We start from the raw sequence: 15,108 nt of genomic DNA on the forward strand, positions 1-15,108 counted from the left end.
TACATACATACATACATACATACATACATACATACATACATACATACATACATACGGCAGATTTTGCGTTTTTGAAAAATAAACAATTTTTTCTCACATTAAATTTAATGACAAACTGAGCTAGTACAATCACACTTCAATTCATTTTTTTTACCAAATTGGCATTGAGTATTCATTCACTGAGAAAATCAATACAGAATAATTATAAGAATGGGGATGATTTTTATACACGATAAGTTGAATTGCCATCTAGCTTTGGTATGAGAAATTTCGGTCCTCAAGCTATTACTCAAGATTCTACTATTATATAATGTTGCCGTGGTTCATGACATGGCAGAAGGTGCGAGATAGTAGTAATAATAGTGGTATATATTATAGTATTAGCAGTAATAATATTATTTTAAATTCAAATCATCTGTATCAATATTTAAAGTGAATGTACAATAATAATAAATATTATATTTATAGTCTACAATATGCATTTAACGAACTTATTTATGCCAACTTGAATCCACTGACTTATTCATGTGGCACATCCCAAGGCCATTTTTTTTACAATAATATTGAAATACTCCGCTAATGTGATAGAGGATTAGGCATATCTTGGAATTCTGAATATTTTTATATTTGAAAAAATTAATGGTATCAACGAAAGACGCTACAGTCTTGCATAAATACACGAAGTGATCATGTTGATCTCCCCACGTGAAAAAAGCTAGAAGACAATACCAGGGAAAAGCATGATTTTCCCCGAGGTATATGATTGTACAAAGGGAAAAATTATGTTACGACAACTTGGTGTATATACTATTTTTTTCCACGATCGGGAGTAAATTATTGCATTTTATTTCTGAAATAATAATATATTATTATTATTATTATTATTATTATTACTATTATTGACGTTCTCTGGAGCTATTTTCTTTAGTGCATATGCACATATTATGTAAAGGAAATCTCATAGCAACAATTATTTATATTTCTCTCCCTAGAAAAACAGAAGGCTTACTACTTTTTCGTACGGAAATGTTGTATTTCTCTCTCGATTTTGGTAACCTAGAAACTGATATTTCCTCCCGGTCATAAAAAGAAAAGATTCTTCAATCCCTAATTGGCAAAAGTCTATTCCTGACGCCAATCTATTAAGCGAATCGGACTGTAATAATATATAATTTTCCTACGAAATTTCTTTTCTGTTTAATTAAAATTCAATTATAGACTAAATTAATATATTTCTATGAAATATTATACCAATTTACGTCCTGGGATCCTGTCCATATGGAGATCCTGTTCATAACAATAGTCATAATAAAATTATGATTTGAAATTTCCAGTGCACTTAAAGATGTAGGATACACAGTACATGATTAACTATTTGGTTTGGATGAAAATGGAAGCACAGAAGGATTGATATATTGGTGTATAACAGCAATTGTGATATTGGCTTAGTGATAGACAGAAATGTTCGCTTTGAAAGTTACAGCGGTCAACTTGATGATGTTGACAAAGAAAAGAAAAGTATTTACGAGTCCACCATTCGGTATTATTTAGAAAAATATAAACTCAAAGGAATTAAAGTAATAGACCTTATGATAGGAACCAGAGGAACTATTCCTGAATCTGTAAAATTATTTTCGCAAACACATAACCTAGAAATTCGTAAATTAAAATTTCTTGTGTTGTTAGCTCATAAAGGACCCATAGCTCTTCTAAGAAATCATTGCTAGGCCTATAACTTACAGTTGTAAATTTCTATATTTCTATATTTGTATAAATCTTTGTCACGTTCTTATTATCAGTCTTTGCTAAGGTTTATATGACGATTGTGTAATGTTAATTTTCTTTTATACAATCACACAAATTGTTAGAGTATACTTTATCCTTGTGGCAATCCTCTAATGAGGAGAATTTCTGACGTAAGATATTTATATGGAATAATTTTATCCCTTCCAAGTGTTAAATTCACACCTGAACCGTGTCTCATCCTTTACATTACATTCTATATACATATTTCTATATACATCTTTGACTCCACATTACACTACACAAACACACCCCCACAGGAAACAAAACAAAAGGCGCCAAGACCAGCAACAACCAGTTCTGAAGATGGCTAATAGCAGGCTGAAATATGTTAACAAGGTAATATAATATTTAACACAAGAAAGACAAATAATACGTTTTCCGAAACATATTTATAAATTTGCTGTATGCATTTCTTTTATTTTAAGAGTGCCTCATTTGATGAACACCGCATTTTCAAATATGATATAAGAGCATAAAGCGTGGATTTATAGAAAGTGTTGAATTGAAACACCACTACGGAAACAATAGCGTTATTTTTGTAAGCATCTTAAACGCACAGCCATCCCCTGTCTCTCTATGAAGCTACTCGCTGTGAAGCGACTTGTCAGGAGAAGGTTATTACAACTAGAAACAATGCTTATTATCATATCTAAGAAAGTCAACTTGATGGACTTCCATCCGTGGCAGCTAAACAATATCTAATGAAGCTATGTGTGCCCTGCAGGATATCCTGTTAATGAGTCTTTGCAATTGTGAAAGTCAGCAACAGATAGCAGGGACTTCGTTAAGCAAGTTTTGAAATACTAAGAAAAAAGTTGTTTTGTTCGTTTTTTGTGTAAAGTTTCTTTCAGTTTTCTATGAACAATGGCAGAGTTTCTTCTTGAAAAATTATACAGATGTTACACATAGTGACAGGAAGAATAAAAAGAAAGTCTTCGCTTAAGAGAAGTGAGAAGTTCTGAAGATATATACAAAGAAATTTTGTTTTGATAGCTTTTTTTTGAGTAATTGGTACACAGCTGAGATACGAAACCTTCGAAAGATGAATTGGATTTGTGGAATAATTGTGAAAAGTTATATTAAAGTTTTCAGGAAGCAGTTGCAGTAAAATTATTACTGTGTTTAATGAAACTTTGCTTTATACCTCTCCATATATTTAATCATTTCTTCCTTCACTTCTTCAAGTCAATTTGCTTTATTTCTCCTTCTTCTCTTCTACATTTTTCCTTTCTTTTCATTGCCTTTCAATCTCTCTTTCATCCAATGTATCTATATTCTATATATTTCACTCTGCTTTCGTGTTATTCTTATTCTTCTCTTTTTTCTTAATTTATTCTCCTTTCCTTTCTTCTCATTCGGCTTTCTCTCTGTTTCTTTTTCTTATTATGTCGCTGACTTTGTTCCTTTATGTGATTTATATCTTCATCTTGTCTTTATTTCGTTGTTTTATTCTTTTTACCTTCTTTATTTTTCCTTTCCTTTACCGCTATTTTTGCTTTCTTTGTGTACTTACTCACAAATGGCTTTTACAGGACACGGAGGTTCATTGCCGCCCTCACATAGGCCCGCCATCGGTCCCTATCCTAAGCAAGATTAATCCAGTCCCTACCATCATATCCCACCTCTCTCAAATCCATTTTAATATTATCCTCCCATTTACGTCTCGCCTCCCTAAAGGTCTTTTCCCTCCGGCCTTCCAACTGTGGATTCAGGGACATGAATTGCGAGGAGGTTGCAGAACAATATCACAGGAAGGCGAGGTCTCCAGTCAGAACTGAATGCTGTGGCTGAATCGATACGATGACACCATGCAGTAAATCGCGGGCCTTCCTCCGAAAGAAAAAAAACATATCTCTTTAATGTTGCTTCGCAGATATCAAGTTTCCCTATTCCAAAATGTTCAGTAGAGTATCGCCCATTTCTTATGTAATTTTTACACGCTTCTACTGAAACACTCTGTATATAGCATGTTATCGTTAAAATTACAGGATTATGGTACAAATCGTCTTTGTTCCTGCAATAACTCCTATGTGCAGAATATAATTTTTTTTTCAGTAGAAAGAAAAAACACATTTCAGCCGTTCAGAGCAGAAGTGGTGTAAGTAAAAAATGGGTAATGAGGGTTAAAGTAAACATTCTGTAAAATACAGCGCAAAGTAGCAATTAATATTCAATTTATTTAAACTATTAGCAGTCAGTGGATAGCAAGAAAGACATATTAATTGCTACTTTGCGCTATATTTTACACAATTTTTCTTTAACCCTCATTACCCAATTTTGACTTACACCACTTCTGCTCTGAACGGCTCATTTATTCATTCTATGGCAGTGATACATATGATATTGTGAATTCTTACATTTTCGAAAAATTAAATATAATTATATAAAGGAGATTTTGTTATTTGCTGTATCATTATTTAATTTATTTAATAGAGCAAAAATCTGAAAATCGATAAATATGTTACATAGCATTTATTGCAGGAACAACGACGGAATACACTATGATCAGGTTTCTGTTATCTATAGACCTCTCTAAATGCAGATTTTACTGTATTAATAATTAATGGATGCTTGATGGACTGCTGACATGAAAAACAAGAATACTCCATATCATTGCCTGGGTCTAAATGCTGTCTTAGCCTATCAAAACTTCGTTTGGACTGAAGAGGTCTTGATTTCGTGTCGCTGTGGAAGAGCGCTAGTAATTGTAATGTAATAATTAATTTCATTCATTTTCTGTACATGTTTCGCACACCACTGCTCCTCAAAGATTGAACTGTGCTGTGACAATACACCACAAAAAAACGTTACATTTAGTTCCGATATTCAAAAGTTTTAAATTATCCGAGCCTGAAATTTCGCAATTACAGAGAAACAATGAACCATAAAACTGTCTTCCTTTGTGCTTTCGTGTATTGCATGGTTTTTGTAATTACAAAACTTTCATGGTATTGGTGGCCATCGATACTTTGTCACTGCTGCTAAAACATTTACAAATGAACAAATTTAAGCAAAAAAACGAACCCGATTGTTTATTGTGATTTAACGCCAATTCACAGTGTTTGTCTATTCAAAAATCTGAAATAAATCGACTTCCGTCGAACAAACCGCTATTAAAAAGCCGTTTTGCTATTTTCAAGACGTGTGAATTCCAGCTTAAATATACAATTACGAGTGTTATAGAGGTAACTTCCTTTTATACATACATACATATACATATATACAGGGTGTTTCCGAGGTGGTGTTACAAACTTTCAGGGATGATGGCGAAGGGCACATGTATCAATTTGAGATCAGGAACCCTAGTCCGGAAATGACCGAGTCGAAAGTTATAAGCAAAACTAGTTGTGTGGAAATGGAATTGTAATTTGCCACCACGTGCCCTCCTTCCCTTAACCTTTGGAACAGTCGTGGAAAGATGGTATGGGCAGGATGTCTCCTACGTGGGTACGTGACCCGATACAATCTGTGAGCTTGTCTACTGTTGCCATTGGCTCATCCGTATTCGAAAATCAGGTCTGCTTATTCCGCTCTCGTATACTCCTACATTTCACTAGGACTGATCGACTGGACACTGCAACTTGTACACATACACTGCTGTCTACAGACGTGCATATCAGGACCGACCATATCCGTTACACATTACCCTATCTGCATTGTTTTAGTGTAGTTTCCTGTCCCCATCCCTCAGACAGCGCACTGAATGGAATATTGTAAGTAGACAACGTAAACAACGTCAGATGAATACAGTATGTGTAAGATGTACAGATAAATACTCATAAATAAGGTCTACAGAGGAAAAAAAATATTTCATTTCCACACAACTATTTTTGCTTGTAACTTTCGACTCGGTCATTTCCGGACCAGGGTTCCTTATCTAAAATTGATACATGTGCCCTTCGCCATCATCCCTGAAAGTTTGTAACACCACCTCGGAAACACCCTAAAAATATGCATAATATATGAAGAGTCCACTGCAAGAATGATGAATGTCATTTGGAATACATTTTGCAGGAGAAACAATTGAAAGTTTGAAATGCTTAGCGCTCTAAGCTTAACTGTGATTTTCCGATCATTACTGGACAATGACTATCAGTGTTAATGCCATATAACTCTGTATCTATATTCTATATGTCTTAAGCTATGCATTGACAGTCTTGGTTCATTTTCGACAAGGAAGTGACATCCATCATTCTTGCAGTGGACTTTTCATATATAATGAAACCCATCGTACAAAAGTGTTCGAAGTTTCTTAATTTTATCAAATATGTAGCCCAGGGCATCATTCTCTCCCTTCAGCAGCTGACATAAATACTTTCTGTTTATCCCCACTTCTCCTTTTTATTTCTACCCCTCACCCGCAGCTAAAGACCATCATAAAGTGAAACATAGATAAAATAGTGAATTTTCAGGTTTACTGACTATTTCGTTTATATGATGTCATTCCATTTTCGGCCAATGAAGTGTTATGAACTTTTGAATTCCAACCAATCACAGTCATACATCGTGATAATTTCTGCAGGTCGATTTATCATTATCAATTCTTCGCATAGTCGTTCTTTTGTTTAGTTAGTGTCACCAACTGTTTCCATGTAAATCGATGAGCATGAATCCATTGTACTAAATAAAGTGCGAAATCTTACTTCCACATCTACATCTACATCTTCATCTTCTAATCTCATGTCCATTGTGTCTAAAGAAAATGAGAGTCCTTCATAAAAATTGTTAATTTAATTAATGTATTAATCAGGTTATTTGTAATCATACTTTAAAATGTTTAAATTAAATTATGATTTCAGCAGACAATGAAAAGGTATTTCTGTTATAACAAAAAGAAAAAAGTGCAGTACACTTTTAAACCTGTATTTCGCTTTTCTCAATTGGCATTACTGAATAACATTCAATTTCTTTATAGTAGTAATCTTTATTCATCTATTTCGACTTCGCAATATCTGAATAGGTTAAGAATTTGTAAATATACAATTATTAACATTTTGTGAGCAAATTTTAGGGATATATTATTTACATTTTTATTTTATTGGCGAAATAGTCCTAATAAATGTCACTCGAGATCTGAGATTTCCCAAATAAATCCACTCGCGTCGCTCATGGATTTATCGGCAAATCTCAGATCTCCTGTGACATTACTATAGATAATATGAATATGTAACACAATTATAGATTTATTTTGCTTTCTATGTTCGCTGTAATTAACATTATCAAAATGAAGCACAAGAACACATCGATTGAGATGGGTTTATACGACTCAGTGACTTCAAGAAGATAGTTTTCACGCTCTGTATCCAATGAAGACTTTAGGAAAGAATTTACCTCAAGTGTAACACGGTTAAAGTGTCCTTTGTCAGTCAATGACGGGCATACAAAGATGAGTTTATCAACAATACTTACGAGTCGTCCATAAACCCATATTATAGTACACAATTATTGTTAACAGACAATAATCAGAGTGCAAAGAAGTACAATTTGCTTGTCCACTGACTTGAGACTGTTTTGTTTGCAGCTTGTGTCAGTGTTGCGGTGTAGTGAACACTACTGGGTTTTATATCCGTAACATCCGTTGCCAGGTCATTAAGGTAGTTACCGTTATTTTTTATCCAACTTCTTTCTCCAAGTTTCACTTTACGCGTTAAATTGACGATGATAAATACTTACTCGTTAAAGGCAAAAAATATTTTCTTATAACTAAGCGTGAAGGGATTCTAAGGAAATCTGATTCTTCCAGGTCAGTTGTCTGTTTTGCCTCAGGATGCATTCCGAAGTGATTCTGGACGCGGCGATGAAGAAGAAATCCGATCCCTATTCAGTTTCACATTATTTCTTCTCCACTTATTAATCCTTTATAGATAAGAAAACATCGTAATAACTTTTATATGAAGCATAAAAAACCTAAAATATCTTCACGAACTAAGATTGTGAATTAATATAAATACTGTAATTGTACGGTTTCGCTGAAGCACTTCCCTCACTGAGGACAACATTTTTTGTCAGATTATTTTATTTGTACTGGAAAATCCTCTAACGAGTAAACAGGGTTGGTTACCAGAGAAAAATTTTTTCCTTTCGAAAGAAAGAAAACTTTGTGCCCATACCCAAGGCTGCAAACTAAAAAACTCTAAAAATAATTGTTACGCAACAGCCCACGGCGGGCCAAGACTTACCAACCGACTGCGAACGATAACCCTGAGGAACAAAATTTTTGTTGCATTGGTACAAAGACTTGTTCTAACCTAATTTGAGTGTGCTGATTTCAAATCGAAGTTAGTTTTTCTCTGTAAGGTATTTTTTTTCTTTTCTTCCCCCCTTTTTTTGTTTGCAATTTAACATTTAAATTTTTAACCCTAATGTTAGTTTTTCAAAATGGAATTCAATAATTTAAAATTGCACGCCAACTTGTTTATCATCTTGGCTCAGATATTTTTCATGTATTCATGAAAACGTGTAGATACATCACAATATGCATTGTAATTTAAAAATATGGCAAAATACAATAACTTACTTAGTATATTAAACATATTTACATAAAAGAACTGTAAAAATAAAGAAAATGTTCGTGAAGCATAATTGTTTGTTTAGGTTAGATTTAAGTGTAGTTGTCCACCATCCCCAGCGTAAATACAAAAATTCCAAAGTTTCAAATTGCATGACAACTATAGCATATACAGGAAAACCGATTTCAGATTTGAAATCAGCGATGAAAAAGTACATAGAAACAGTTAAAAAATCTCATGCAACAGACCCTCCCAGCCGTTATAGCTGGCTTACGAAATCGGATTTCGTTATTCATTGCAGCTTCACAATTCTGAGTGGGAACCGAGAACATACACTGCCCAAAATTTCATGAGAAAATTTCTTCCTCTATGAAGACACAAACCAGCACTCGTTCCGTAACATTAGTCCACGGCACGACGCTCTAAACCATGTAGCTATGGATCGGGACAAATAAGCTCTAATACTTTATTGAAATCACTTTCTGCTGAGCAAGCCTAAGGAAGCTACTAATGTATTTGACTTAATAATCTGATACATCCACTTTCTGCTATTCCAGCCAAGTAATAAATTGTTATCGCCTTGAAATATCCCGATAGAATCCAGACAAGAAAAGCTCTGATCATCTACTGCAATCTCTTCCGGTAGCTAGTCGAAGGCGTGATGTGAATGTCACGGTCGAAGGAAACATTGTGAACGCAGTAACTCCTATCAGATTCCCAATAAGCAAGTTAGGCGTATATTTAACTAAAAACACCTTCCGATTTGTGAATATTTATTATCACGTTTCATTTGTTTATTACAAAGTCATATGACAAGTGATTAGTCGTACAATAACAAAGTAAAACAATTGAAGGATTCAGAGCCATAGTGGGCCAAATGCCATACATTAAGAACGGAGAAAACAAGGGTTAAAATTAGATGAATGCCATAATTCATTGAAACATATAGCAAGTAATATAAAGTATGCACATTAAAACTAAATGATATGTCAATATTCATTAAACTATGGTATTCACTTAACTTTAACCCTTGCTTTCTCTATTTTTAATAAATGGCGCTTGGCCCACTATGGTTCTGAACCCTTCAATTAACACAAAATATTAATAAAAATGATGTTAAGAGCAAATATTCATTATCTTGTTTCTAGCCTCCCTGTATCTGTTCACAAAACCATTAGGGGTAGAAATGTCTGAAATCAATGATGTCCAACCTATTGCAGAGCATGCAATGTAGTCTAGATAATATGTCATTCGACAAAAATGGTCAGCCCAACACTTACTGCTTGTTGTCATGAGAAATTTCGCGATAACTTCTTTTCGGGGCCATTCTGGCAGAGAAGATTTTAAGGCACATTCCAAACGTTTGTCCTTATTTTTTTCCTCCAGATTGCGATAACCGAAAAAAGAAAGAAATCATCATCGCGCAGCTAAATTCCGTTAGGTTGTCGACAAATTATTTCCAACATCAAACTGAAACCACCTTCTGCTACAATATCCAGAAAAAAATTGTTTTTGTGGTAAAATATATATTTATGTTAAAAAAATGTTATGTTTTATTTAACGACGCTCCCAACTGCAGAGGTTATATCAGCGTCGCCGGATGTGCCAGAATTTTGTCCCGCAGGAGTTCTTTTACATGCCAGTAAATCTACTGACATGAGCCTGTCGCATTTAAGCACACTTAAATGTCATCGACCTGGCCCGGGATCGAACCCGCAACCTTGGGCATAGAAGGCCAGCGCTATACCAACTTGCTAACCAGGTCGACGTATATATATATATATATATATATATATATATATATATATATATATATATATATGTTCTAGACAAATAATCCCTAATGAAATACATTTCGATACGAAGGCAAAACATTATCCTCTCATTGGATTTAATCTGCCGATTCACGAGTTGACAAAGGTAAGTGTAACGTCAATTCCTTCAGTCGAGTAGTTGTCTGTATATGAACGCATATATTTATAACAACATGGATGATATTCTGTACGAGTATACGATTTATTTCTCCGGAAGTGTGATTAAGTGTTCTTTCTGCTCCCAATCCGAACCCCTTTCTGTGCTTAGCAAAGAAAAGCTGGACTCCAAATTCTTGCTACTTAGTCTAGACTTATAAAAATGTACTTATACAATATTTACAGTGTTTAAAAGTACAATTTCGATTTGTTTATGTTTAATTTTAACATGATTTTGGTACTAGATCACACTTACATACATACTTAAGGCTTCTAGAGAACACGGAGGTTCATTGCAGCCCTTACATAAGCCCGCCATCGGTCCCTATCCTGAGCAAGATTAATCCAGTCCCTACAATCATATCCCACCTCCCTCAAATCTATTTTAATATTATCCTCCCATCTACGTCTCGGCCTTCCCAAAGATCTTTTTCCCTCTGGTCTCCCAACTAACACTCTACATGCATTTCTGGATTCGCCCATACGTGCTACATGCCCTGCCCATCTCAAACATATAGATTTAATGTTCCTAATTATGTCAGGTGAAGAATACAATGAGTGCAGTTCTACGTTGTGTAACTTTCTCCATTCTCCTGTAACTTCATCCCTCTTAGCCCCAATGTTTTCGTAAGCACCTTATTCTCGAACATCCTTAACTTCTGTTCCTCTCTCAAAGAGTCGAAATTTCATAAGCATACAGAACAACCGGTAATGTAACTGTTTTATAAATTCTAAGTTTCAGCTTTTTTGAGATCAGACTGGATGACGAAAGTTTTTCAACCGAATAATGACAGGCATTTCCCATTATTTATTTTGCGTTTAATATCCTCCCGAGTGTATTTATTTCCACATCTTGAAAGGATAAATTTCCAATTTTTATATTTCCATTTCGTACAATATTCTGGTCACGAAACATCACACTAGTATCCTACAAACTCAATTTCACGCAAGTGATACACATTGTATGTAGTTTCCAATGAAAATCCCGCGACTATAATACATTTATAAAAAGAATTATTCAAAACGCAGAATCTCTGTACCATCAATATTCATATATTGACCTCTTTATGCTGTAGACAGGTGTGCACATACTGAAAATTTGTAGTGATCAAAAATAAGCTACTAGAACTATAATTATAATATCTGAAAGAATATATATTCACAAAATCATCTCTAAAGAAAAATGCAGTGAAGAGACAAGCAATAGAAAGTGGAGGATACCTTCTATAGTAGGAGAAATTTTTCATCTACCCTACAAATAACACTTCTTTATCAATATTTCTACTCATTTTAAATGCTGCAGGCAGAGTTAATTGTGTCATATCACAAATTATCACCATCAATTATAGTATCAATTTAATTTAAATTAAAAATTTAAAATTAGTACTAAAATAAACACAAAGTTAGGTTTATGAGAACATGTTTAATTTTAGAAGGTTAGTGTGAGTAATGATATGCATGGATGTGTTAGGTGTCGCGGACCTCGTGCTGAGAAACACTGTTACCCTACCTGCACAGTCCACGTCCTCGACTTATTACTCGTCGTCGCCGTCTTGGCGCTGCTGGATGCACTGTTGCTGCTGATACTATTTTTCGCGGAACTGTTGCCGTTTTGTTGCTGCTGTTTTTGGTGAGCCGCCGCTTGCTGTTGCGTCTGCTGCATGATCTGGTGGATGAGGTCCAGCTGCTGTTTCGTTAGGCCGTCATTGTTTACAGGTTGCGTGCTGCTGGATGCCTGCACAACAGACACATTCACAACAAATGTACCTTACAACGGTGGCTCTCAATTTTTGTTTCGCCTCTTTCAAATCGAAGCATTGTCGGCGGAGATCTTTACATTGACATCTATACACGTTTCAGACTTTCTTTGGGCAGTAAATATGAGGAAAATTGTTAATATTCAATTTTGTGTATGCTTTCAGGCACCGAAAAATAAATAAAAACAGAATAAAAGGTAATCCAAATGGAATTTAAACTGAATTCTTCAAGTACGCGCATGAAACACGAAGTACTTATAAAGATTCCATGGTGATTAATTAACAATTATATAGATATCAGATGATAGACGACATTAAGATATATGAATCATACGCGGAGACTAAAAGGAAGGCAGAAAATAGGAAAGACTGAAGAATGCTGCGTTTGCAGTGAAAGATCTACCCTTGGGCAGAAAATTATGAATGAATGATTCCAAAATTTGAAACAAAATCCCTAATAAAACCACGATACATGATATCCAAATATTAAATTTAGCCAAAGAACAAAATCTCTAATCGTCGCGTTTTCTAATGGAGGAGACGTACCTTCTTTACAGTGCATTTAAGGTCTGTTGCACTTACTTATCTCTTGGTACGTACTAAAGTGAGTTTGATGATATTCCTAAACTAGTCTCAGAAAAAAAAGTTGGGTACCAGTACCTACATACTTACTTACTGGCTTTTAAGGAACCCGTAGGTTCATTGCCGCCCTCACATAAGCCCGCCATTGGTCCCTATCCCGAGCAAGATTAATCCAGTCTCTACCATCATGTCCCACCTCCCTCAAATCCATTTTAATGTTATCTTCCCACCTACGTCTCGGCCTCCCCAAAGGTCTTTTTCCCTCCGGCCTCCCAACTAACACTCTATATGCATTTCTGGATTCGTCCATACGTGCTACATGTCCTGCCCATCTCAAACGTCTGGATTTTATGTTCCTAATTGTCAGGTGAAGAATGCAATGCGTACGAGTACCTACAATCCCTGTATAAAAGTAAATCCAATGCGCTACCGCCCTTTGCAGGGCCAAGACCGACCAGCCGGCTGCTGGCCTCCATCCACATGCCAAAGCAGAGGTGGACGATCATCCAACCAGAGTGGAGGTATCGTGGTTAGAACGATGATCCTCCCAGCCGTTATAGCTGGTTTGCGAAACCGGATTTTCGCTACCTATCGTAGCTCCCCAAGTGCATCACGATGCTGGGTGGGCACCAATCCCATAAACTGGCCGAAATTTCGTGAGAAAATTTCTTCCCCCATGAGGACTCGAACCAGCGCACATTCCATAACGCGAGTCCTAGGCGGGATGCCTTAGACTGCGACGCCACGGCGCGGCACCTATCCCTGTATCCCTCATAATAATTAACACAATAAACGTGTGAATTAGATTAATAGTCTAAGAAATACGACAGTATGCATTCTTGTAAGAAATCTTAGGCCTACACTGTGGATCTCTGTTCCACTCAAGAAACTTTGAAAATTTGGAGACCGAAAAATGGACATCGTTTATTAGGTACAGTATGTTAACACACTGGGGGAGGGAAGTCGAAGAGCACTACAGAAGGAGGTTTAGCAACAGCAGATCAGGTCGCCTGGAGATATCAGATGCTATGTAGCTAGTGCTGAGCATGGCAATCTTCATTAGTCAGGAAATCGAACCCGGAGCTCTGTCAGTGAAGACAATGTGCTCGGATATAAAGTGCCACTTTGTAAGAAGCCCGTGGATGCAAGCGAAAGCTAAGACTACATGCCCGGGTAAATTAACAATACGTTAATATAATTTTATTTAATTTACAGTAGACTATATACAATTTACTAAACATAGACAAACAACATGAATTCTCAACAAGGAAAGGCTGCTTTGTCAATATTCTCTCACAAAAATACAGAAAATGTTTGCCTATAATTACTTCATAAAAATCCGTGACTAATTTTATAAAAATTTAAGAGATCATTGTATTTTTAAGGAGCTCTTACACAGATTTGGATTAGCTGATAATTCTTCTTGTAGCGGATGTTAAGTTAGAAAGCGAAACAGAACACGTGTTGTGCCAATCTTGCTGCTTACAACTTTATTATCACTTCCCAAGTACTATCTTTTTGAAACGGTATGCTTCAGAACATACACTTTAAATTTTGAAAACTGTTACAACAGAATTTACAGTCGCCTACATGCAGACACAAAGGACAATTTTCCACACAAGTGGATGAGTCTTTCTATTGTGAAACTCGTCCCTACATTTTAATGACAGGACCATTAATAATTATACAATTTACAGTCGTCTACATGCAAGCATAAAGGACAATTTTCCACACAAGTGGATGTGTTTTTCTATTCTGAAACTCGTCCCTACATTTTAATGGCATGACCATTAATAATTATACAATTTACAGTCGTCTACATGCAAGCACAAAGGACAATTTTCCACACAAGCAATGTGTTTTCCTATTCGGAAACTATTCCCTACATTTTTAATGACAGGACCATTAATAATTAGTATACAATTTACGTCTACATGCAAGAACAAAGAACAATTTTCCACACAAGTGACTGTGTTTTTCTATTCCGAAAGTCGTCCCTAATTTTTTTATGACAGGACAATTAATATAGAAAGCAAAGAACATTTTTTGAAAATATTCTTACATTTTAATTTTAGTAAGAATGTTAATTAGACTATTGCATCAGATGTGAAATTATTAAAATGCGAAGTCATACTGGAATATACAAGTAAAACAGCTCATTAAGGAAATAAAATTGCTACATCAATCATCCACAGAATCTTTGATACATTCATTAAGCTATCTATATTCTGTCAATTCTTCAGATTGAAGTATGACATTTCAATACTAAACTTGAAAAAAAAAAATATGTAAATTTATCTTAGGTACTTAAGATGCGAAAGAGAAATAGATACATTCATAAAAATAAAATATTGCAGTTACACGATGGTATAATTTTAGAAATTTCGAAAATCAGTACATTGATTCGTTTTGTAATAAATTGTCATTATCTCTATGATTTTACAGAACACAAATTGAGAACCACACACTTATAAGATAGGTAAA

General features: G+C 35.1%; 1 protein-coding gene across 6 annotated transcripts in view; it reads right to left on the reverse strand.

Moving 5' to 3' along the window:
* LOC138692622 (zinc finger protein 541) overlaps nt 1-15,108 on the reverse strand; it is a 1,853,746-nt gene that overhangs the window by 390,045 nt on the left and 1,448,593 nt on the right. For 5 of the 6 annotated variants that reach the window (XM_069815665.1, XM_069815666.1, XM_069815664.1 and 2 more), the window contains exon 8: nt 11,796-12,020. The exons of the other annotated variant lie outside the window; for it this stretch is intronic. In XM_069815665.1, coding sequence (XP_069671766.1) covers nt 11,796-12,020 — 225 coding nt within the window. The remainder of the gene's footprint in view (nt 1-11,795; nt 12,021-15,108) is intronic. 6 annotated transcript variants of the gene reach the window in all.

The sequence above is a fragment of the Periplaneta americana genome, chromosome 17 (genome assembly GCF_040183065.1).
Source record: "Periplaneta americana isolate PAMFEO1 chromosome 17, P.americana_PAMFEO1_priV1, whole genome shotgun sequence".
NCBI classification, from domain to species: Eukaryota; Metazoa; Arthropoda; class Insecta; order Blattodea; family Blattidae; genus Periplaneta; species Periplaneta americana.